Source organism: Peromyscus californicus, unplaced genomic scaffold (assembly GCF_007827085.1).
Source record: "Peromyscus californicus insignis strain IS unplaced genomic scaffold, ASM782708v3 Scaffold_19__1_contigs__length_69161282, whole genome shotgun sequence".
Classification (NCBI taxonomy): domain Eukaryota; kingdom Metazoa; phylum Chordata; class Mammalia; order Rodentia; family Cricetidae; genus Peromyscus; species Peromyscus californicus.
Window position 1 is genome coordinate 49,686,389 of NW_026294491.1, and position 26,684 is coordinate 49,713,072.

Consider the following 26,684-nt stretch of genomic DNA (forward strand, 5'->3'; position numbering starts at 1 on the left):
TACAAAATGATAATTTCTTCTCCAAAATTTCCCTAAACTAAATTTTCCAAATCCGTGACTGAAACAGGCAACATCTACCTTCTTTTCCTTCCCTGCCGCCTCTCTGTCCCTCACGTCCCCCTGTTACAATGAACTAGATTCGCCAAACCTCCCCCAGCAATGCCTCAGCCACCATGCGGGGGCCGCTTGCACATGCTACCCACTCCTGAGCTGAGCCAGCCTTCAGGTCCACAGTGGTTGGGTTTACACATCATTTCCCCAGGCGATGAGTACATTTCAGGCCAGACCCCAGCAACAGAACAGCCAGTGTCTAAAGAGAACACTGAATGCCCAGTGAGAGGATCCTGCTCCTTACAAAAGCCTCTCTGTCACCTTGGGCCACAGACAGGGCTGTGATCTGCATCAGCCTGTGTGGAGGGAGCTCTTTGCAGCCGAAATTCTCTCAATGTTTGTTTTGGGCAGCGTGGATTTTTGGAGGGCCTGGGTATTCAAAGGGAGAGCTTTTAAAATGAAATTTCAGTTACTCCTTGTGCCACATGAGTGGCTGAGGACATGGATTCCTTTTACAACTGCTCTGGATTTTGTAAAATGTCAGGGCCAGGGTTACAGCTTGATGGTGGAACACTTGCCTAGTAGTGTGTGACAGGCTCTGGGCTTGATCCCCAGCACCACAAACTAATAATAATGGTTAATAATTGCAATAAAATCACAAGAAATGCTCACCCGGGGCAGACGTGGATACAGTTTCACATATCGAAATTTTCATAGCAAGTGGAGTATGAATGGACCTTGATACTATTTTCCTTAAAGCATATCTTTAAGAAATTAATAGTTCAAGCCTTGACATCTGTCTGCTCACAAGGAATGAAGACCTGATTTGCACATCATTGAATTCTTCATTAAAGCCAATTGTGAAACTCCGTGCCCTTACGCCCTCCATCATGCTCGCCTGATAAGCTTAAGTGGCTGAGCAGTGCTTCCTTTAAAATGCTGCTCAGCCCTTGTTCTACATTGACCCAGACTTCCACCCCTTCAGTCTACTGCAGAACTCACTTACCTGGGAGACCTGTAGCTCCAGGCAAACCCTTAGGACCTCGTCCTGGAGGCCCACGTTCTCCTTTTTCTCCCAAGTCACCTGCATTTCATTAAAGAAATGTTAATGCTTCTGTGTGTCAATACATTTCTTTATTTTAAACTTTAAGCAAACACAAACTCATATAGCAAAAATCATGATGTGCCCAGAAGGCATGTTGTAATAGACATGCAGCAAGGCCAAAATCCTATCAACAGACCCAAGAAAAAGAAAAAAAAATTCAAATGATTGATTTGTCATTTGACAAATGACATTTCACAAAACTGGATGTGCATTTTCAGTAAAACACATGATAAGGTAAGAGTCAATGGATCCTTCCTTGATATGACCAAACCTGTCTCCACCTTGGAAGCATGACCCTTGACAGGGGCCCTGACCCCAGTAGAGCAAAAATGTTCTCTTGCTGCAATTGTACATCATTGGGTTTGAGAAATTAAAACCATTTCTATTTTTAGGTAAGAGGAACACATATTTTAAAGATGAGAATCAATTCAAAAACTGTTACAAACAATAAGTAAATTCAGTCATCTAACAGGATGCAAAATTAATATACAGAAATCAATCATTTTCACATATACAAAGAGCCACCAGTTATGAGAAATGGCAAAAAAGTGCTCTTTATAGTAGCAATTAAAATACTAAACAACTAGGCATGGACTTAATGGAAATGTTCAAGTAAAACATGAAAGAAATTGAGCATTTCTAATGGATATGAAAAGGCTTGAAACACTGTTATGCAGTAGAATGACAGCCCAATCAATGGTTGTCATTTCTCTTGTCGTTCATAAAGTGAATATTGATGACAATCCCATTTTTTGAAAGTACACTTCAACCAGAGAAAATAATTCTGGTTTATATTTTAAAAACCCCAGAAGCTGGATTAGCCAGAAACCTCATCCAAGGAAAGCAGCTTGAAGGAAATAATTCTACCAGTTATTAAACCAATTATAATGGTGTAGTCCCTACCTTGATGCACAACGACCTAATAAGTCCAAATATGCACAAGAAATTGATTTATAACAAAGATGACATCTTTTATTTTAATATTTCTTTTTATCATGTTTTATGTCTGTTTCTGTGTGTGTGCACATGCACATATGTGTGGGTTGCTTGCAAACACCAGAAGAAGGCATAGAGTCCCCTAGAACTGTAGTTAAAGATTCATGTGAGTGTCCTTATGTGGGTGTTTGGAACTGAGCTTTGGTCCTCTTTAAGAACAGCATGCAAGTGCTCTTAACTTCTGAGCCATCTCTCCAGCCACAAAGGTGGCATCTTAAGTGGAAAACATTTAGCGAGTCATCAAATGTTTAGAAAAAGTGAGTAGCCCACTAGGAAAAAAAAAAAACCTCTATCACATGATTATAAATAGATCAAATATAAAAGAACCATGAGAAAACATAGAGCTGGGGACATGGCTCAGTGGTTAAGAGCACTCTGTGTTCTTGCAGGGGACTCAGGTTCAGTTCCCAGAATCACATCAGGCACCTCACCTGTAACCTCCATTCCCAGGAGATCCAGAACTTTCTGTGGCCCCCACAGGCACCTTCATATACATGGTGCACATATACACAATCAGGTACACACACACACACACACACACACACACACACACACACACACGCACACGCAAACAATAAAAAGAAATTCTAAAAGAATGAGCAAACTCTGTGATTAGGCAGTCATGAAAAGAAAACAAAAATGGCTGTTAGTTACGTAGATGAGCACACCCCTGGATTCGCTTTCACAAATAAACACAAAGTTAAAAAGCGACAAAGATGTTTAGCCTATAAAATTAGCAAAAGTTCCATAGTTATATTAAACATAGCAAGGCTGTAGAAAAACACAGAACTGCACATCGTTGAGGAAAGCACAAATTGGTATAACCTCATAGGAGGGGATATAACAATAACAATCAGATTATAAGGGGAAGCTCCATGTTGCCCAGGAATTCTACTTCCAGAAATGTATTCTCAGAGCGGTAAAAATATTTTGGCATGGAGATGGAATGAGAGGCGGGAATGAAGTCTGTGTTGATACTTTGTGCCAAGATGAAATATGTACACTGCTGTGTGCTGTAGCACTGGAAGACTAGAAACAATCAAACAGATCATCAAAGGTGAACACAGAGCCCCTGCCACAGACTAGACACAGCTGGGGGACGTCACAGGAAGCTCTTTGGAATGGTCTCCTGGACAAAGTGTTAAATGAGAAACAAATGAGGTCCAGCTTGCTTACTAAAGGACAGTGTGACTCTATTCACGGTGCTGTGGGATGTCGCTCTGTATGCTGTAAATATGTGTTGCTCTGATTGGTTGATAAATAAAATGCTGATTGGCCAGTAGCCAGGCAGGAAGTATAGGCAGGGCAAGCAGATGAGGAGAATGCTGGGAAGAGGAAGGCTGAGTCAGGAGTCACCAGCACAGAGGAGGTAAGATGATAAGGCAGAACTGAGAAAAGGTACCAAGCCACGTGGCTAAACATAGATAAGAATTATGGGTTAATTTAAGTGTAAGAACAAGTCAGTAATAAGCCTCAGCTAATGGCCAAGCAGTTATAATATAAGCTTCTGAGTGATTGTTTTATAAGCTGCTGCAGGACCACAGGGCTGGGCAGGACCAGAGAAACCTTCCGACTCTACGTAAGGAGGCAGAGAAAGCATGTGTCCCCAGATTTCTGCTTGTAGGGGTCTGTAGGAAGCCAACGGTTTTATTTATCATAAGAATGGCAAAGGAAACTAAGCATAGAGGAAACTTTTGGGAGAAATTCTTTACTAAATGCCTTTCTCACATTTAACTTTTTGAGCAGTGTAAATGTAGTATTGTCAGAAACAAACTCATTTTAGAAATGAAAGTGTGCTATCACAAGTGTCTCTCACTTCTGACTCAGAGTTGACTGGGAGTATTCTGTGGATAGCAACCAAATGTGCACAAGGCATTTATGAGACATTTGGTTGAAGTTGGGGCCTCAGTAACTGCAAAGTCACAAAATGTTCTTACATGTAAATAAAATATATATATATACAAATGGAAAAAGCCTTAGGTCAGGTATGAAGTGAGAGCCAGGCTGAGAAGAAAATCAGAAGGCTGGGTGTTCTCACAGCTCTCTGAATGTTGTTTATTTCACTTTTATTATTCACAAGCTATAACTGATGTTCTGCGCCCCTCCCCACTCCAAGAGCAGATTAACACAGAAAAAGGTGTGAGTCACAGTTATAACATGTATTTTCTCACACCTTCATTTCCATACCGTCACATCTGTTTGACTCACACTAAAATGTCTAAAAATGCACAGCTAAGGAACTTAGGAACTTAAAATTAATCCTAGCCATGAACATTAAAAATAAGATTTATGGCCTGAAAGACGAATAAAACACCAAGTAAACTGAGCATATGGCGACTCCGTTGTCGCCCTCGTGGGTTCTGCCCTGCCATGCATACAGGGGGTGCACAACGTGTAGACACTGGTCCTGCATGTGTGCGATTACACATAAGGTGTCGGGGAGAACTAACCACATGGACTAAGATGTCACTCTACATTGGTGGGGGAGGGGGCACTTGGAGAGGGCAGCATGCTCTTACCCTAATGTTCCACTGTTTCTCAGAGCAATGTCAAGAGGAAAACAATGACTAAGACATAGCCTGGCCTATCGAAAGCCTTAGTAACAACTGTAGCTCCTTATTTCTCTATAAAAAGACCCAAAGGGACTAAACATTAGAGTGAGTCTCAGGTCATCTACTTTTGTTAGGCAACAGTCGGGGGAAGGCACAGCCATACGGGACTGCATCTCTAATGACTCAAGATTTAAATGTCAACACAGTAGAATGCATTCCTTTGGAGAAATTTTAAGCTGCAAACTTCTGAATAGTAGAATAAAATATGTTTTTATTAAATATTACTATCCTGCATGTGGTAGGATAAAGCCAAGGTCAGTTACCTGGAATTGTGTATTTCTGAATTGGTTGTAGTGTTAATTGAGAAAGAAAATCCAATTACCCTGCCTGCCTCCACCCCAGATTTCAGAAGCAAAAACCTTAGAAAGTGCTAATTTAAAGGAATCAAGTGAGGAAGGGCTGGAGGGCTGGGGGTGAAGGGCTGTGTCTGCATGGATGACAGACTGCTGTGGATACCGAAGAAGGAAGGCCCCTTGGCCATCCAGTGGGGACTGATAAATGAGCCTCACGCTCGAGGTCTCTCTTGGGTTCCAAATACAGAAATACACTTTCCTTCCTTTCAAATGAGACTCTCCTGCTAGACCCAAATCTGTTCAACACGCCACAGTCCCGTGCGGCCCAAGGCTCCTCCAACAAGCACTCCAGCAATCCTGGCTACAGTTAAAACCACCTCGGGGACATTGTAAGCCCCCAAAGCCCAGACCAACTGATTCTGAAACTCTAGAAGTGGGGCCCAGACCTGGACTGCTCATAAAACTCCCTAGGTAATTCCGTGTGCAGTCAAGACTGGAGGAGATGGCCCCACAGGCTGCTTGGAGGGGAGTTTAGTTACTAGCACAAAGTCAAGGTCAGAACCCAATCACTGACTTACCAAAGAGAACAGGGATGTGACTTATTGTCGAGTCCCGCACAGTTCTGAAGTGGGGAGGGTATGGAATTGGGAAATGAGAGCTACAAAATACAGATGTAGATGAAGAAAAAGACAGAGAGACACAGGATAGCTTTGAGAGGACTCTGTCTGGGTCCATACCACAGCTGCTTGAGTTTATTACTCACAGCCTTTAAATACCCAAAGCAAGTGGGGAAAAAGACTTCCCCCTTTCAAGGACATCATGATTCAAGATACAAATTACAGTCAAGTGTAAACACCTCCTTAGTACTCAAGATATCTGGTGACCACACCTTACGGCAAAGCATCCTATAAATAGGCCTTGGAGTACAAGACACCAGGTAACCACTGCTTTGGCCAAAACATCCTATTATGCAGCCTTGCAAGGGAAAACATGCTCGGACTCTGTGACCTTGAGTCAAGATGAAAGTCAAGTCTCTGTGGGTCCCCATAACTTATGTGTTTATGTGATGAATACATGTAATTAATTTCCATAGACTCCCTAAGGAACTTGAATGGCACACCAATGTTTGACCACATCCAGGTCCCCTGAGAATCTCTTGAACCCAAGTACTAGCCTCCACCCTGAGTTTCTGATTCAGTGTGTGTAGGGTGGGGCAGGGAGCTGGAGACCTTCCGAAGGGCTCAGGAGCCACTTGGGGAAGGTTGTATGGATGCCTGTGGTAGGGGCACAACAGGTCCAACCAACTCAACAACCCACCCAAGCCAATGGATTTTCTGGCATGGTCTTCAGGGTGGATGGGACTACCCATACGATCGTCTCCCACTGAGTCCTGAACTAGAAGCTAACAGGGGCAAGAATGAATAAACACACGACACTTCCTGAGGAAAACCCAGTGCTCGGTGAGATGGATTCCCCTTCCCTCTCCCTTTCATCTCTCCAGACGCACAAGAGTCCCAATTAGAGCCCATTTTCAACATGCAGCTCTGCACATGCCAAAAAAAATGTAATTAAGCAAATTGTTCCAACTGAGGGTGTAGTGAGCCAGCCACATCAGCAACTCATTTATAGATCGGAAGAGGCAGCTGCCTTGCCCTCTGACCATCACACCGCAATGTTTGGCCCTAATTGCAGCACCACACCGTTTAAAATAACGGGGGGTGGGGGGGGTGGGAGGGGGGGTGGGGGGGAGTGTCCTCTTGTTTTTTTATGTCACATCCTTCTGAAGTTCCCTGGAGAGTTGTCAGTAACTCGTCACAACACAGAAACTCCTCACTTTACTTAATTCTCCATAAATTATCCAGGGTGCACACACCTCGGCTGACACGCTCACCTCAACTAGCAAACACCATCTGAGGTAGAGTGTCCGTTCTGCAGAATGTTTTACCCGCTCACAAACCTGTGTGTTGTTTTGTTCTGGGTTTTTTTGGTTTTTTGGTTTTGTTTTTTTGTTTTTTTTTGCAACACTTCCTGGATATAAGCACTTGGCTTGCTTTAAACTAAGGAAGGAATCAAATCAGATCGCACCCTGGGGTTCAAAATAAAAGTCCACCAAAAGTAAAGGTATGAGGGCTGACTTTGGAAAGAGGAGGAGGGCAGCGGTAAGCCCAGACATAAAGAGCAGTCACATGTCCTGCACCTCTTTGTTAGTTTAATAGACACCAACATCCTTAGACTAGATGCCACGTTAAGAAAAGCCCTACAGTGACTTCAGAGTCTTGAAATTGTCTGTGAATCTATGGGCTTGGGTGCAGATCACACATCTCAAGAAAATAAGCAAGAAGTGTGCCTTGCACCTGCGCACAATATCTTACCTTGGGGCTGCAGAGATGCTTGCATGGTTAAAGAGTGTATGGCTCTTGGAAAAGACCGGAGTTTCGTTTCTGTCGCCCACACCGGGCACCTCATAAGCTTAACTGGCAACTCCAGCTCCGGGGGTCCTGGTGCCCTCTCTGGCTTCCATGGAAACCCCCATATGCACAGACACGTACACATAATTAAAAATAAAATAAAACTTTTAAAAAAAAAACCTTACCTTTAGGTCCTCTTAAGCCAAGAGCCCCAGGGGGACCCTTCATGCCTGGGAGGCCACGAATTCCCATCTGACCCGGGAAACCATTCTCTCCAGGGGGACCCGGAGGCCCAGGGGGACCAGGCCTCCCAGGAAGACCAGAAGCTCCTGCATCTGGTCTCTTGAGGCTAGCAGCCATTTCAGCAAAATGCTCTGAAAGACAGTAAACAGACACAAACAAAAACCAGCAAGTCACAAACACGACAGTGGCTAAGAGGAAGAGAAGGGCATCCCCAGCGACCTTTATCTAAATGTGGCACCAAGAAAGAAACAGTGTGTTTTCCCACAGGCTTCCCGTTCCTGAGCTTGCCCGGGATCTATCTGGCCCAGCTGTTTTGAGACAAAGTGGGATGAGGGTTGAACTTCAGGGCTTTGAGATGGGTGGTGGTCCAGAACCTTGAGAGGGCCACCTGAATCCTATCTGGTACTACATGAAACCCCAGGATGCAAAGAAAATGAGTTTCTTGTCATGGGTGGAAATGTTGTCTTGGAACTTTTAAAAATCCAAAGCATCGCTCAAAATTAGGATTCAGACATTCTTTGAGACCAGGCATCAAAACTAAAAGCCTTCTTAGTTCAAAGCAATTCTATAACCTAAAATACCATGAGAATTCATGGCTTCTAATAAATCCTTTCCCTCCAGTTTATTTTCATGCTTGGAATAGATAACAATCATTAAAAATAACCTTCCTTGGAATGGTCACAGTTCGTCTTAAAAATTAATAACTCCATGGGATTCTTACATACATTCAGAGTCAGCCGCTAAAGCCATGAAAGTCGAGAAAATCCACCCCATTAAAATGCTCTGAGGCAAGAATTCTAGTGCAATATTGTTTTTAAAGCTGTAGGGTAGAAAAAAGAACAGGAAGTGGAAACAAATTTCTACCCAACAGTTTAAAATTATTTAAATATGACTATTTTGAATTTCTTAATGTAATAAACCTAAAATTATAATTTCCCAGCTATGTTAGTAATGCTTACAGCTCAAATGGGGAGCCAAAACAAAAATGTGTGCAGTGACAAAATTTATATTGGTTTCCAAATATAAAAGCATTCATTTCATTCTCATCTGGCGCTAGAAAATTCTACATATCTACTAGACAAAGTGGACTGTCCATCGGCACATGAAAGACAAGCATTTCTTGAAGACACACTTCTACCACAGTGAGGGAGTTTTCTGTAGAGAGTGCCAGCATTCCAGTGTCTCCTCAGTTTGGGGGTATTTTTATACATATTCATTTTCTGTGTGATTTTATAACTAGTCAGACTCCAAAATGAATAATGATTTCCATAGCTGTAGATAAATTTAGATAAAGATTAACAAATGAGGAAATACCTCATCTTTTTTGGAAAACTACTAGTTGTTACTTTTTAAACATATGTACTGCGTGGGTATAAATAATGTCCTTATGCTCCCCGTGGGCACTGGACCTCTCACTTAGTTCTCACATAATCTAAGGAGATCCTAAGACCATACCAGATACACACTAAGTGGCGGCATCTTAAGGAAGGGGGATGCCTAAGAATCTGTGTTGCAAATGGAAAAAAAAAATGACATGTCACACAGAGATGGAGCCTGGATGGGGATTGGAAAGAAGGCTAAGACAGAAAATACTATTTTATTATAAGGTGGTAAACATCAACTCTTGGGTAAAACAGAACTGATACTAACATTACTCACCATCTCCCACCTTTAAAGCTAGTTACTTACCCTTGCACACCTACAAACATAAAAACTTCAGAAGCAAGAGCATGAAGTGGAAATGTTTAGGGTCCTGCCCTTTGTTTACCTTGCATAACTCTCATGCAGACCTGCTTGATGTGCTGATCTGTCGGTGCTCTGCCCTGGGATGAGAAAGAAAGACGCAGGTTACACTTGCAGCTAGAAAGAGAACAATGCTAATCTCTAAGGACGGACATCACATGGAACCGGGTAGCTGAGAGGACTTGCTGCTGAAGAGCTTGGTTGAGATTGATGGAAATAGGAAACCGTGGGATGTGTCCACCACTCACCGGAGGGCCCTGGATACCAGGCAGCCCAGTGGCACCCTGTTCTCCCTGCACGCCCCGGGGTCCAGGTGGTCCTTTTGGTCCTTCCACTCCAGGAAGCCCTCTGACTCCTTCAGGGCCCCTCAGGCCAGGTTCCCCAGGGTTACCCACCTAGAACAAACAGTGCAGTGTGAAACTGGCGCTAGACATCACCAATGTTCTGCTTAGCCTCAATATAAATATTTAGGTGGAATTTTAGGTTTTCCACTAGCTGTGTCCCTCAGTGGTGTCTGTCCAGAAGTTACCTCAATGTAGACACAGAATACCATTCAACCACTCACCAGCCACTTAGAATTCCAATTTAAGTAAACTTACAAATTTTTTTATCATTATTTCAAAATCTCCACTGAGAAAATCATATTTAAGGACTCATTTGCCATACCTAAGAATAAGCCAATGATTTTAGGTTTTCTCTTTCTGGTTTTGGTGCTGAGGATGGAATCCAGCTCCTTGCACATGCTGAGCACGTGGTCTACCACTGGAATACAGTCTAGTCCAAGCAAGTTGATTGCTTGTTCTGCTGTGTGTGTGTGTTGGGGGAGGGTACGGGGGACCTGGGATGACACATCGGTCAAAGGATGACCTTTAGGAGTTAGTCCTCACGTTTTCACCTGGTTTGAGACAGGGTCTTTTTGCGGCTTCCTAAGCCAAGTTATCCGGCCTGTGAGTTTCTGGAGAGTCTCCATTTTCTGCCTCCCATTTCCCACTGGCATGCTAGCGTTACAGACCCTTGTGCTACTGTGACCAGCTTTGAAATGACTTTTGGAGTTCTAAACTGAAATCATGAAGTTTGCATGCCAAGTCCTTTTACCCACCAAGCTGTCTCCCCCAACCTGTCATTTAGTTTTTAAATAAGGATTGGTAACATTTTCTGGGAATAAAAAGACTCCCTTCCAAGTAAAAGGTTTCCTCCAAGATATACTATTTGGGTATAACAATTCAACAATCCAAGAATATGAGTTATTTGGCTTTTATAAGATGCTTTTGATGAACTTGAAGACACTAGTAATAAGCAAGAATTCTAAAAACCTAACATAGACTAAGCCAGTATCCTCAGAATATCAAAATATGACCTTGAAAGTAAAGCATTTAAAAAGGGAGGCAACTTTACAGTTTTAAGTAATAAGAAAATTAAAACCTAAATATTAAAGAAGTCAACCAACAAACCCTTGCCTCCTCAGCATGAAGGCATACATAAAAGGCAAATTGTTTTCTTTCCCAGAAAGCAGACCATTAAGAGCATTTTAAAAGTCTTCATGTATAATAACTGCTTTTAAAAGGAGACTACATTAATTCACTCTTTTGTGAGACGAAAATTTGTTACAATTTGTAGCAAAGCAGTAAGGCAAACTGTTGTGCAGAATAAGAAAGAAAAGGTACAAGGACAAGAGGAAGTCAGGGGATGCTAATCTTGAAGGTAGGAATGTCCATAGGGCGATCTCACCCTGCCTCTTTTTCCTGTGCAGCATCTAACTGTTTCCAATATTCAACTATTTTCAGCCCAAGGGAAGAAGGAAAACAACATTTTACCACACACATCCAAACAAGGTTCCACAAGCTTTTTCAATCTTGCTTTATGATGTTAAAAAAAAAAAAGATATTCATCTAAGTCAGCTTGACAAGATTGCTTCTATAAGGAAATGACAACTTGAAAGACTTCCTGGAAAGCAACATCAGCAAAGAGAGCTTAAGTTACACCACACAAGGCTGCAAAACTGTCCGGTGCCCAGGTGAAAAACTCCAACAACTTCTAAAGCAAACCAAAGAGATGCCAAAGTGAACTGAGATGCACACAAGAACTGGCCACACTGAATTATATTCTCTTGATGGCTGTGGATAAAACTGCTATTGAATCAATCACAGGGACTCTGGGATGGAAAGATCAGGGTGCCATAAGGACCCTGGATCTCTCAGAAAGAGTTCTTCAATCGAGAGATTCTGTGCATTGGAACAGACATCGGCTTTTCAACTGTGCGAACACCGGAGTGGACAATGAAAGCTCCTGTGGAAGTAAATAATTTTCTTGCCTCTGGGACAGTACAGTTCAATTCCTTCAGCATTACTTGAGCAGTGTCATATAAGAAGTAGGGAGAGGAGAAGTGATGAATCAAGGGCTCGTTCCTAATATATCCAAATTAGAATGCAGGAAGTGTTGGTCACTGCATTAGGGCAAAGTTTTCTTTTATCGTTTGCATTTTTCCCTTGAACATCACTGAATTATTCTAGATAATGACATAAGATTTCTCTCACCAAACACATCAGGGTTTACTCTTGATATGTTTAAACCATTCCTTTCAAGTATTCTTTTGTTTGTTTGTTTGTTTGTTTCTTTTTCGAGACAGGATTTCCCTGTGTAACAGCTCTGCCTGTCCTAGAACTCACTCTGTAGACCAGGCTGGCCTCGAACTCACAGAGATCCACCTGCTTCTGCCTCCCGAGTGCTGGGATTAAAGGAATGCACCACCCCCGCCTGGTCAAGTGTTCTTAGGCACGAACATTGTTTGAAACTTGATGTTTAAAGGCTGGGGAGTTAATACAATGCAATCTCATCTGTATGTTAGTGAGCATACAGCCCACAGACAGCCTGCCTCTGGGTGCTGAAATCAGGTTTGGGTGGGTGCCCCTGGAGAATGTAAGGTAGAGGATGGATCAGGATGCATAAACAGGAAGTAGTCATTCTCAAGAAGGAGAAAGCCAGTTCACACTAGAAAGGGTTAAACAACATAGTGTGTAAAAGCACTGGAAATGGACAAAGTTCCAGATACCCAGGAGACAAAATGGATAAACCAAGAACTCTTCAGACAAGTTTGGTCTACTTTGCTGGGAGTCTGATTTTATTCTACAACAGTTCTTTTTTTTTTAAAGTTATTCTTTAGGATTCAGAGGGAAAAAATGATATATAGTGAGTTCTTTTTAGTAGGGCTAAATTAGCTGCTGAGGAGACAATTTGTTGGATAAAGACAGAAATAGGGAATATTCCAGAAGTAGAGAGACTTTAAGAAGTCACTGCAAGCTAGTGGTGATGGCCTTTGAGATTACATCTAAACTTCACCTTTTCTCTCTAAATTCTAAGTTCCTAATGGTGTTGGTGTGCACATTAGCAAGATGCCTCGGGTTTCCCATGAATTAGATCTATAATTGTGAATTCATCTACTCTAAGGACATAAGTTTAGTTTCTATAAAATAACAAAATTGAAGAAGCTCATCATTGTATGGTTCTGATGATTCTCTGTTATATTTTGTTGTGGGCTCTGCTTCTCTCTCAGGTCCCTCGACTAGGAAACAAGGGAGATCAAGAAAGTTATTGAAATATTTTGCAGAAGTATAACTGCCACTAAGATCCAGTTGTTCGCCTCACTGAAGAGCATGTGACCACTCTCGAAAACGGCCCATGTGGGGAGGATATCAGAGCATTATAATAGAACATTCATTGAGCCATTTCTAATATCAAAACAAAAACCTTCTTTAGAGCGGTGAGTTCAAAAGCTAGATCCATTTACACAGCTGAGAATGTCTTCCTACTGGTTGAGTCCATTATTTACAGAGCAAATTGTGACATGTATTTCCTTGAAGTCCTTCAAGGAATTTAGTTCTATACAATCATTTCATGAATCAGAGTATTACATTTTCTACAACTTTATTGATGTTTTTAATTTTGTACCATTATTGTTCATCATACTTACAGATCCCTTTGGGCCAGGTAATCCCATATCTCCCTAAACCAGCAGAAGAAAATTGTATTAGTACAATTTATTCACTTTACATAGTTTCCTAAAACATTTTTCCAATGCTATTGTACTGCTAACATATAGAAAAACCATGTGCAGATGGAGCCCCGAACTGTAAAAACATGTTTGACTCAAAATGTGGGCTGTCATTCCAGTTCAGCTACCCAACTCTGTGTGAATGAGGCCACCTCCCAGCCCTTGGCTAACTGATCTGCTGACTAACAGGCTGCAATCAGAGCTCTGTGAGGTTCATCCAGATCTACAGTGCTCAGCAGCAAGAACAAAAATGTGCAGGTAATAAAATGAATTACAATAGCTTTTCTTACCAAACATGATAGACATTTAAAACTATCCACTGAAATTCTATTTTTATTTTTCTATGTTTTTAAAATCATTTCCCTCAAATCTATCAAACAAAAAAATCCGTGCTTTCAAGCTTTAAAAAAATAAATAAACCTAGGCCATCTTCCCATCGTTAATTTTAGATGAGTTCTGTTCAAGTGTTAGCAAATCACCACTACAAGATAGAATGATTTAACTTTTTTTAAAAGATTTATTTATTTATTACATATACAGTGTTCTGTCTGCACACCAGAAGAGGGCACCAGATCTCATTATAGATGGTTGTGAGCCACCATGTGGTTGTTGGAAATTGAAATCGGGACCTCTGGAAGAGCAGCCAGTGCTCTTAACCTCTGAGCCATCTCTCCAGCCCTTGATTTAACTTTTAAAACATTCCCTAAACACATAAAATGAATGGCCACTACAGAAACTAAAATGCAATAATCTCAGAAATTTGCTTTAGAAAAAGTCCAGAAACTTTGCCCAGTCCAGACATTTCATTTCTATTCATTCTAGACCTTGCAAGTCTGAATAAATATTGGCGGATCATTTCTCTGCTCTTAAAGAGCTGGAAGGCTCCTTCCTTCACAGGAAAAACCTTACTGACTGGAGAAGGACTCAAACATACGTTTCTACAGTAGGTCTGATCATTCCTGCCCAAACTGTCATGAGGAGGCAGCAGACCCAGCAGCTCTGCACACAGACATGTGCTCTGTTCCCGTCCTTTCCTGGAGGCTCGGGTGTCTCACCCTGTGGAGGGTGTCTCACCCTGTGCAGATGTAGGTCATTCCTTCCGATGTTTTCAGGGTAGACAGAATGCCCTCAGTCGTACTTGTGAGCCACAGCTCCTGGCTGTAAAGACATTGTTTCCTAGCTAGGTTCTGTCCCTATGCAGTCCGTAGTGCTACATGAATAACTTGAATGTCTCGATGTGAGACCACAGAAGAATTCATCATCCCTAAGGGAATTCTGCAGAAGTTTAAAGCCAAGTCTACCAATCTGCATTAGCAGGCCTGGGCCTGGCCTTCGGTATTGGGAATCACTAGTCAAAGCAGAGGAAAAACCCACTTAGTCTTTAAGATAATGAGAACAGTGTCAGAAAGAAAAATCATATTTTTTCCGATTTTTTAAAAGTTTTATATCAACCAATAAAAAAAAAGAATCTTACAAGATCACCCCTCGCCCCTGCTTCACCTTCTTCACCAGAGGCACCCTAAAAAAAAAAAGATAAAATGTCACATTAGGATAAAATGTCCTCCATTCATAGGTCAACTTTAACTAGTCAACGTTGACAAGCATTTATAAGTGCCCAAATGCCCCAAGGATCGTGTAGGAGCTCTTGATTCCATGACAGCAAGCTAATCCTACCCACCCCAAAAAAAGAACAGATGAGACAGGACAGAGGTGAGACCAGGTTTCAGCTACTGATCAAGTTTATTTCATTTAATTAAACTAACAGTGATATCTAGCAATTTTAAACCCAATAACCCTTGAAAGCAGCTTTCTACAGTAGGAATGGGAATCCAGACTCAGGGCTGACTCTACTTTATTTGCGCATTTTATTTGCTAAGGTCTTGTTCAAACAATACTCAAAGTGTTATTTTGTGACTTTGAAAGCCTGTGTCATCTGAATAAAATTCAGCGTGCCAGAGAGACAGGGCCATACTCTGCAAAGGAAGAGCACTGTACAGTACAGGAAACAGCCACTAGCTTCCGCATATGAAAACTGTTCGGTTGCATACCAAACTCCATTATAGTTTCACTCACTGTACAGTACACTGAGAAAGGCTGTGAGCCGCCATCAACATCACGCCCACAAACCAGCCAGCCCTGCCCTCGTGAAGTAGCATATATCCTATACCATGAACCACACACACAGCTTACCTGTTCACCCTTGGGACCCGGTTCGCCAAACACACCCTGAAATGGATAAAACACTTTTTCAGTAGGTTGAGTTGTGTGTATAATTTCAGATGAGCCAACATCCCCGAATGAGATGATGGATGGTGTGGTGGATGAGAGTTCCCCATTTTTCTCACCACTTAATGAGGACCAGAAGAGATCTGTTCTTATGGACAACTGTTCCCCAAATCTCTGGTAACAGGGCACCATTCTCTGATCATATGCATGTGAATGAACTTTCACTGATCGGAATATAAACTAAATTAAAAAAACTGCAACTACAACTGATACTTCCCGCCTCTCCGCCTTTATTTCTCTTCCTTCCAAGAAGTAAATGTCTTGGTTTGTTTCTTTCTTTTCAGTGTCAACTCTGAATAACTTTACCATAATCACTAGAGAAAGTCTTCGCTGGGCAAAGCAAGCTTGATTTCTCGACAAAGAAGGATTCATCATTCCAGATTTAAAAAAAAAAAAAAAAGCCTGTAGAGTGCTGGCTGTCTTACCCTGTCGCCTTTCATTCCAGGAAGTCCAGGGGGTCCAGGCAGGCCAGGAAGGCCAGGGCTACCAAGAGGTCCCTGGAAAACAAACGGAAAATCTCCCAAGTCACGGCGCCCACAATGCTCAATGTTGACAAGCCAGACAGGGCCCTGGGGTATCCATTCATGTCGAAAATCAACGTGTGGTTGGTTTAGTGCTGCCTCTTCTGTTTGGCTCCCTCTTGTAACCCAGAAGAGGGGCCGGTGGCCCCCCACCTTCCACCCCGCCTCTGAATGCCCTCTGCACAGCTCAGCAACAGTAGACGTTTTCAGTCGGGGTCTGGCAGTACACGGTCGCTTCTCCCGCTGTGTAAACAGGAGCTACACTAGAAACAAAAGCCAGCCTTCATCCACCGTTCTCCTCCATTCCAAGAAAAGGCAGATGCCAAATGTAGCACTTCGTGCCTTCCTGGGGTTTCGAATGCATTCAAACCACACGGACTAAAATACTCTCGGAGGATATCGTAGATACAATTTGAAATTCTATATTTACAGTATCACATATTCACATAACAACAAAAAAATGGGCGGTTGATTAGATGACCTTATGCAAATTGGTTTTCCTCTCCTTTCCTGTTTTAAAAACGGTATCTGCTTTGTAGGAAGCAAACACATAGAGATGGGAAACATCACTTACCAGTTTTCCTGGTATGCCCAGGGACCCTTCTGGTCCAACTTCTCCTCTACTGCCCTGTGAAAACATACATGTTGTCATCAGCTGGACACTCAGGCCAGAGTCCAATGCTGAATTATTACATGAAAAAAAAAGCCAGTCCAAAGAGGTTTTTGCTACAACATAGGAGTTGACAAAATCTTCTCCCTTCACGTCAACTGAAGATGCAGTGTAGCACGAATCTTAAAAGGTCTTATTAATAAAAACAAACCCGGAGCCAGGTATGGGGGTGAATACTGGAAGATCAGAGAAGCAGAACAAGCCACAGCCACCTCACCTTGCCAATTCCTCAGCTAATCCTGTTTCCTCAGACTGGAAGCCTCTGAGTCCTCATCCAAACGGATCTCAGCTGAACTGCTTCTCAAAAGCCTGAAAGCTTAACCAGGCCAAAAGCTTCTAGTTTCTGGTCTTCAAGCCTTATATACCTTTCTGCTTTCTGCCATCACTTCCTGGGATTAAAGGCATGAGTCTCCATGCCTTGCTCTTTCCAGTGTGGCTTTAAACTCACAGAGATCCAGATGGATCTCTGCCTCCCAAGTGATAGGATTAAAGGCGTGTGTGCCACCATTTTCTGGCCTCTATATCTAGTGGCTGCTCTGTTCTCTGACCCCAGGTAAATTTATTAGGGTGCACAATATTTTGGGGAACACAATACCACCACAATGCAGGGCATCCTACCAGAATCTAATTGTCCTCTGTGCACCCTGCTCATGGAACCTGCTCATGTTGTTCAATGGATGCTAGGGCATTGGTCCATTGGACATATCCACTTCCTGTACATGCAATTATGATTAGTAATGTTCAGCATGTAAGTCACATTCTACTTCACATTATGGATATTCATACATACACATTTTATGCCCTCACTTAGACGTGTTCTTGGGCTATTCCATACCCACTCATTTGGCATGGTGCCATGTCTGTGATACAGAGTAAGCCATGTCTGAAAGGAGCAGCTAGAAAGTGATTGCTTACCTCAACGAAGGCATAAAAAGGAACACACAAGACAGAGATGCTCGCCTGTAAATCACTACCACAGCCTCAAAAAGACACAGATGGCAGACATTTATAAACTTTCTGAGCGAAGATTTCTTGTTTTACTCATGCTAGGTCTAAATATGTCTTCAAGGATTACAGACTTTGGAAAGTGTGACTCACTATGAAGATCTGTGAACAGCAATGCTAATTTTATTTTGTGGGCCAATTTCAAGTTTTTTATTTGAAATCAAAGACCTCAAATTTCTATTCTACTTGAAACCCTAAACTTTAAAGAAAAGGAAACTTTGAGAAAAGGAGGTGTGAGACTTTTACTTCTGTTCTTAAGAACTCAACACAGTTTCCTACAATCTACCTAAAGCCTGCTGTATACCTAGCGTTGTGCCCGGCTGAGTGGAACACTAGTAGATAATCAACCACGCTTCCTTTGAGATCTATCATAAAACTGGAAGGAATCATTTGAGTTAGTTTTCCTTTAAAATGATTTATCCCCTCCATTTTAATAATTAATACTTTGAAATGCCTCTGGTAAGATTATTTTATTCTGGCCTATATGTTATCCACTCATCTTTAGGTTGAACAAGGTGTCAAGATCCGTAAACCTTCTGAATTTTTGATTTCCCTAAAGGTTACCACATTACAACAGCCTCTGGCTGTGGGCTAGAAGTTCATTGTAGTCATTTCATATGATTTATAAGTGATTGAAACTCAATGCTCTTAAGTGCTTTTCAATAATTTTTATATTAACCTGTCAGGTATAAGCATTTGGAATAATACATTAGTCCTTAATCCCGTGAGCATCTTGGAAACCTGAGGCAGTGCCCCTGAGGGTGGAAGCTGGAAGGATGTAAATCTAGATGAAAGGTGACCACTGGAACAGATTTTTTTTCTATCTATCTATAAAGGTTATCTCCTGTCCTCCCTCTGGACACCTAGCACAGGAAAGGCACATGGGCCCACTCTTCCCTAGAAAATTACTGACTAAGGATGAATTCTGGAGGAAGGAGAATCATTGTCCTCAGTAGCGTAGGCTCTGGCAAGTCCCCCATGCTCCAGGGGACTACGTTACACCTATGTTCACAGAGATAACCCTGAGTAAACTCATTGAATTGCTAAATAAAGACAATAAAAGTGAGAGGGGCTTGAATGGAGGAGTGGATAAGAGGGCAAGGCATGTGTCGGGTACGAGTGGCCATAATACATTAAATATATGTATGACATTGCCAAAGAATAAGTTTAATTTTTTAAAAAATTGTAGCAAAAGAGAAGATTGGCTTCTGTTCCAGTTAATTTGGCCTAGACCTTCCAAGTTCAAGATTGCTTCTCTTATGTATGCATATACCACTGGTGTTTTTAAATAATTCTCTGCCACATTGTGATGCAGATCCTCAATGTTACTGGTTTAACATGACTTTAATCTTAAAAACTAACAGTCACTGGTGATGAAAAACAGATATCAGAGGAAAGCAGAAAGCTTCGTCTCCATCAGAGTCTCAAGTATTCACTTCTAAATAAAAGAGACATACTACTGTGTCAAAATTAAGGATGATTAGTAAAGTTCTTTCTCAAAAACCAAGTATTAGGACTATATAACCTTTGGTTTACTCTTGGGAGGATTAACTGTCTTGTGAGTCAAAAACAAGGATTCTCTCTGCTGAAATCTTACTTTCTCCCATCTTTCATAACTTCTTACTGTTTTTTCCCACGTCCTTCCCAGCCACTGGCAAGCCTGCGACAAGTACCCGTGGATGGCTCAGAGCCCCACTACGGACAGCCTGCATGGCTGGATGGATGTACCCAGATGTCGCTGTATATGTAGGACCAGGAGAAAGGCCCGGGACATGTGGATGTGTGCTCTTCTGCTTCTGCACAAACAGGTGGGTCTTTTGTCCATCTTCACTCCCTTGTCACACACGCCAGGCTATTCTAAGTGTAGCAGTTTCTATAGAGATCACCTCACTGGGAAAGTCGGAAATGTTCATTTTCATAACAGTATCCAAACAGTTACTTACAGCCAAGTTACTTAAAGGACAAAGTTCTATGATAGTCATTTTTGTGGTTTCTGTACAATACACACACACACACACACACACTGCGTATACTCACACACACACACACTGCGTATACTTACATAAATTCTGGGTTTGTTTGTTTTTTTTAATGTCAGAAGAAAACAATGAGTAGTCAAGATATAAATAGGCACTCTAGAAATGTAGATTGAATACATTCCAACAGTAACTAGGCAAGGCACATAAATGATAAAGCCGTATGCCCCAACAGCATGTGGTCACCACACTCTCAGGGGTGGGCAGTGGAGGCTGGGAGAGAAACGCTCTTCCCAGTGGCTGATATTTACACACCTCATGACAATAACAGTTTCCATTTATAACAAGAGAATCGGCAGGAGTCAGAATCAAGGCAGAGTTCTTCTGCCGGTTAATATGTGAGATTGTACTAAAAGGCTCTTTGTCTCTCTCAGGGTTCCCATGCTTCCACGGGCATCTCTGAAAACTTCAGACCCACCTGCCAATGCATCCCTAAGAGCCACCCGAGGCTCTAGAGAAGATGTGGAGCCTCTGTCCCCTCTGTGCCTACGAACGACTCCTCCAAGCCCTTCAGATCTGGGCTGCCCTGGAGTTTTCCAGCACATTGCTCCATATTCCCTATTTTCACTCAGCCCTCTTCACCTCTGATTCTAACTCTGTGCGTCTGGCATAGCAAACACCCAGCAATCAGTTTGGGTTTGTGTATTCATCTTTACCAACTTTACTTAAACTTCTGATAAAAGGTTAAGACTGAAAGTCTCATAAATCCTAACTTTAAAAGTAGCTAAATGTCTTACAGCAGCAGAATTTGGCAAACAAATACCAACTGAAAACCGTGCTATGGTGGTGACGGCATGAGACCGCAGAGACACAGACACCAAGTAATTCAAGTTGATACCTCTTCCCTCATGAAGGAATGATTAGACATTTATAAAAGATTACAACGAAATCTGAAAACTTAGTGTGACTTAATGTTACCAGAACTGTTTTCCATAAGAATTGTCTCTATTCCATGACTTTAATTTGTCATGGCTCTCATATTTCCTAGTTTCCAAAATTACCCTGAATGCTAACTAGCTGAAGAATAAATACTATCTTTGGTGTATGCTAGCTAAATTTTAGAAGTGAGAAATTATACATCATCATATTCAGCCTCTTCTGTATACTAAGTGTCTCTCTCTGGCAACAACAAAAAGGAGGATGTTGATTTAACCCAAAAGATCAATCCTGATTTCTCTAGACTGTTCCTTTTATCAATTTGTTTTCCTATTAAATTGGAAAATCACATGAGCTCTACCTAAGGGAATAACTTTCAGTCTGTTGCAAGGATGTTTTAAAGGATTCAATTTTATGATATGATATGGTTGTATTTATCTTGCATGGATTTAAATATTCCTTTATACATAGGCAGAGAAAAATCTGTCTGAATGCTTACCATCAAACATATCAGCTTCACACACCACTGCCCAGGGCTGGGCAGAATGGGGTGCAGCTTAGAATATTCAACAACACACCATCTGGTCCCCATATGGAGACCTCTCTGCTTGAGGCTGTTGTGTTGGGGTGGATTGGGGGTCTCCAGGAAAAGTACAATAGGAACATATGATGTTCAGAAGGAGGTAAGTCAGCAGGGTGCTATCCCCAGTAGAACCAAGAGAGCAGAGCAAACATAACCCACTCATCCAAAAACCTGGCAAGTTCAAAGAAGCCTGGAGAGTGACTGGCTCGCAGCCACTAAAATGTAGCACCACATCAAAGGCCAGTCTATTTGCCTGCTCTGAATCAAGAGCCACTCAGACCAATTATAAACCAAGCAGAGAAAGCGTAACAGAGAAAGCCTACACATGTGTATGGCTTTGGTTTCCATGGAATAACTAGAGCAGTGGTTCTCAACCTAAGGGCCATGACCCCCTCAGGGGTTGAACGACCCTTTCACCGGGGTCGCCTAAGACCATGAGAAAACACAGATATTTACATCATGATTCATAACAGTAGCAAAATTACAGTTATGGAGTATCAGTGACAATAATTTTATGATTGGGGGTCCCCACACCATGAGGAACTGTATTAAAGGGTTACACCATCAAGAAGGTTGAGAACCACTGGACTAGAGGGTCAAAATAAAAAAAAATTAAAAAACTAATCCTTCTTGCAATCAAATCAAAAAAAATTAAATGCAAAGACGTGTATCTAGGATACATTAGACATATGTTCTAATCCCTTCTACTGAGTTTGGTTTGAGATTTACAGGAAAATCTGATCAAATTTGCCAACCGTACATGGAAACTTGTGAATCTGTCTACAAAACGGAATTCATTGATGTAAATGAAAGAGCAAATGCACCCTCCAGGAGAGCAATTTGGTGTTAAAACTTTGCACCAGAGCTATTATATTCAGAACATAATGGCGAAAAAGAAAATATTGCAGGTGAGAAGTCAGCTATTACCAATGAAAGTGGCATGGCAGGATTTATTATGCTTCCAAGTCAACTTATTCCAAAAAAAATTATTGAGTACTGCCTTATGGCAGGCCCTAAGTAAAGAGATGTAGGAGGCATGGAGATGAATAAGGCATCCCTCTGCCTCCTTTCCAGTCACAGCAGGGGAGTCGGAGAGGCCAGGGGTTATGAACTTCAGAACAACTCGGCAGGGAATGATGACTCATAGAAATGGAGCCGAGATCCAGCTAAATAAATGCAGAGTGAGACACGGGGGAGTCAAGGGGGGTAAGAAGTGTCACAGCAGTTAGTGAGCTGCACAGAACTAAGTGTGACCTCAGCACGGATGAAAGTGAGAAGTAAACTTCTGGGATGATCGCTCCATGGCTGAAGCAGTTGTCACAGGTGTGAGGAATGGACTTCAGATCTCCAAAGCCCACATAAAAGGCAGCCTGTAATTCCAGCACTAGACAGATGAAGACAGAGGGCCTCTGGAACAAGCCGGCTCACCAGACTAGCCTATCAGCAAGCTCTAGATTTAACTGAGGGACTCCTACTCCATGGATAAGGTGAAGCACAGTTGGGAAGGATTTCTGTCGTCCACCTTGGCACGTGTGTCCACACACGTGGGAACACCATATATATATACACATGCACATGGTGGGGGGGAGACAGAGAGACAGAGAGAGAGAGATAGAAACAGAAAGGAAGGAAGGAAGGGAGGGAGGGAAGGAGGGAGGGAGGGAGGGAGGGAGGAAAGGAAGGAGAGAGATGTGTAACTAGGAAGTTATCAAATAGTTTCAGAGTTTAGACTTTCTCTTGCCAGTGTAAATCTGTAACTATTTTTGTTTTGCTTTTATGGTTTTGCTGTTGTTTAATGTAAGGTCTCACTCTATAGCCTTGGTTTGCCCAAAACTTGTTGTGTTGAGCTGACTGGGCCTGAACTCACAGAGATGCACCCGACTCTGGCTCCTGAGTACCAGGATTAAAAGCCACCATGCTTAGCCATGAAAGATTTTTTCAATGGGAGGAGAAGTTAGCAAGGAAACTGTACTTTAGAAAGACCAATACTCTGGCGTGCTCAGACTGGAGGTACTACCGTGTCTTGGGGCCTTTGGAACTGTGTTTGACAATTTCATTTGTCCCAGTGATTATGGACGCTCCCATAGTATTCTTGGGTGGTGGCCATGGATGTGACGATATCATGTGACATGCAAGAGTACTAGAAAGCACCGGATATCAGTGGTGTCCTACTGAGACAACTTGATGGAGGAAGTAAGGAGTAGAGCTGAGGGAGCAGATCAGAAGATACTGCAGTTACCCAAGTGGGTGCTGAGTCAAGCCAGGGTAGAGGAAACAGAAGCCGGGAAGAAAGTCGATAGAGAGGAGCTGAGAGACAGGAAATGTGACAGCAGAAAGGTGATGCTGTGAGCCTCAGTGGCAGGAACAAAGACTCAGAGAAATGTGAAAAACAAAAGCCCAAAGCCTCCACCAGTTAACTTCCTCTAATCCAGCTCACCACACCTAAGAGAATCGACTGTTCCTACGTCCTTCTGATGCTCCATCTCTGGATACATATTACTTTATGTTCCTTTTACTTAACTGGTAATAATGAGCATCCCTTATGAGCGGTGTGTGTGTGTGTGTGTGTGTGTGTGTGTGTGTGTGTGTGTGTGTGCATTTTCCTGGTATACAATAGGTGCACAGTCAATGTTCATTCAACCATACACAGCTTTCTGCTAAAAAAATTTTAAAAAGTGGATTTAACAGTAAACAATCTCAAAATACTAATTCCCCAACACTTTTACATCTCCCAGAGTTAGACATATAGCATTTTTACTGCTTAAGAGATGTGATCTGGCTTTAACTTCAGTGCCTTGACAGTCACTCCTGGCAAGTATCTTAGTTAGCAATTCACAGGCTTCAAACCCAAAGGAAGAAAATAATGAGCGAGCAAAGAGCATGGCTAGAAACAGGCACTGGTTTCCTTGGCTGCTGAGAAACCCTAGGAAACCGCCTGATACAGGTCAGTTACAGGCACCTGTTAGAGGCACAAAGCGCCACTCTCCTGCTGCACAATAGCTAGCAACTCTCACTTTCTCAAGCATGAAAACCTTCTTTCCACACACTCAAGAGAAGCTTTAAGAGAAGTATATTTGGATCTGTTCACATGCTCTCACTTAGAATGTTTGTTTACTGCCTTGTTTTTATTATCCAGGAGGCTGAAACTAAGAATTGAAAATGAAGGCCAGAGAGTTTTGTGGAGTCAGATTTTAGCACATAATGTGAATTTTTTAAATTCTTTTATTTTAAGTGTATGGAAGTTTTTAACTCTATTATGCAGTACCCAAGAATGCCAGAAAAGGGCCACAGATGCCGTTGGACAGAAGTTACAGACAGTGGTGAGCTTTCACCTTGGTGCTGGGAATAGAACCCAGGTCCTCTAGAGGAACAGCCAGTGTTCCTAACCAGGGAGCCATCTCTTTTAGCCCTAACGTGAAAATTTTGGTGAGTTTCTTTCTAAAGATTAAAACGTATCTTCTAGCAGGAAAATATACATTGTTATGTTATCTGTGAAACAAGTAGACAAGTTTGTCCTTATATACAAGTTGACATATTTACACTTAAGAAATAGGGAAGCTTTTCAAGTTTAAATGAAGAGTCACTCCTAAGTACATACTCAAAGGAATTAAAAGCATCCACAGAAAAGTGTGACCACAAATGCTCGTGGTGGCATATTCTTAACAGCCCAAAGTGGAGACCCAAATGCCTGTAGCTGATGAATAGGTGAAAAGGACGTGATGTATCTGTGTAATTAGTCCGTACAGTTAACTGTTATGTAGCCACAAATAGGAATGGAGTGCTGGAACACGCTACAGAATGCATGAATGTTGAGACACTATACCAAGTGACTCACAAGGCACATTGTAGGGATCCATTCACAGAAAACCTTCAGAATCAGCAAAGCTATGGGGACAGAAAGTGGAACTGGGGTGACACAGAGCTGAAGGGAGTGGAACTCAGTGCCTAGTTTCTTCAGTGGGTGATGAAAATATTCTGAAATTGATTGTGCTGATGGCTACATAATTTTGTGAGTATACTAAAAATGAATGTCATGTATACTAAGTGGGTAGTTTATATAGCATGCGAACTACATCTTAATGAAGGTTTTTAACCACACTAAAAACACTTCCAACATGAGATGAAAATACAAAGCTCTAGCTGGTGATTGTGCACGCCTTGAATCCCAGCACTCAGGAGGCAGAGGCAGGTAGATCTCTGTGAGTTCGAGGCCAGCCTGGTCTACAAAGTGAGTTCTAGCACAGCCAGGGCTATTACACAGAGAAACCCTGTCTTGGGTAGGGGGAAAAAAGCCCCTTATGCTTCTTTTAAACACATCTTTGGTATCATTTTTTGAAAAGGAGATACACTGTAGATATAGATTAGCATTCCCATTTTGTTGTCGATCTGCTCCAACATTCACACAGCCGTAAGGGACACTCAGCAAAGTTGTCAGAGGGAAGGCATGGGAGAAGAGTACTCACAGGAAGCCCCCTGGGTCCTCGAGGTCCCACCTCTCCTGGTGGCCCTTGGCGGCCCTGTGAAAAGGAAAGCAGATAGAGAGGCAGTTAACGGCCACCTCCTGGTAACTATCGATCACAATTGACAGAAAGTTTAACTGCAGTCTTACTGGTTTTCCTGAACTTCCCAACTGGCCAGGCTTCCCTGGAGCACCTGTGTTACCCTAGAGACAAAAATGCAACATTTAGGGTAATTCAGACTGCAAATAGAGTCATCAGCCTGCCTTACCCGCACTGGGCATTGCTTATATTTAAATAGCATTGATCTCCTGGTTTCACATTGAGACTCTGGGAGGATACAGAATCTCCATCTTATGTGTGTGTTTCTATGCACAGACGATCTCATGGTCACATGTGTGTGCACGTGTATGTAGGCTTGTGGATGTGAGTGCACCTGTGTGTATGTGAAGGCCAGAGTACATCTTTGTGTCATTCCTCAGGTACCGTCCACCTGTTTTTGTCGAGACGGAGTGTCGCATTGGCCTGGCACTCATCATGTAGGCTAAGCTGGCTGCAGGCATCATTCCCGGACTGTGGTCGCATACACGGCCTTTTACAGAGGTTCTAGGGAATCAAACTCAGGCAAGCTCTTCACAAACTGCACCACCTAGGCAGCCGCAAGCTCTCCTTTGTCGTGTTTTACCTACTTGATTCTAAAGAAAAGCGGTTTTACCACTTTGTTTTCTTGTTTTCAACTACTGGTTCTTTA

At 42.3% G+C, this 26,684-nt stretch overlaps 1 protein-coding gene across 1 annotated transcript in view; it reads right to left on the reverse strand.

Moving 5' to 3' along the window:
* Col9a1 (collagen type IX alpha 1 chain) overlaps positions 1-26,684 on the reverse strand; it is a 99,404-nt gene that overhangs the window by 8,886 nt on the left and 63,834 nt on the right. Inside the window, 11 exon segments of the mRNA XM_052743788.1 lie at positions 1,058-1,135; positions 7,651-7,839; positions 9,477-9,531; positions 9,700-9,846; positions 13,419-13,451; positions 14,974-15,018; positions 15,690-15,725; positions 16,211-16,282; positions 16,881-16,934; positions 25,940-25,993; positions 26,086-26,139. Coding sequence (XP_052599748.1) covers positions 1,058-1,135; positions 7,651-7,839; positions 9,477-9,531; positions 9,700-9,846; positions 13,419-13,451; positions 14,974-15,018; positions 15,690-15,725; positions 16,211-16,282; positions 16,881-16,934; positions 25,940-25,993; positions 26,086-26,139 — 817 coding nt within the window.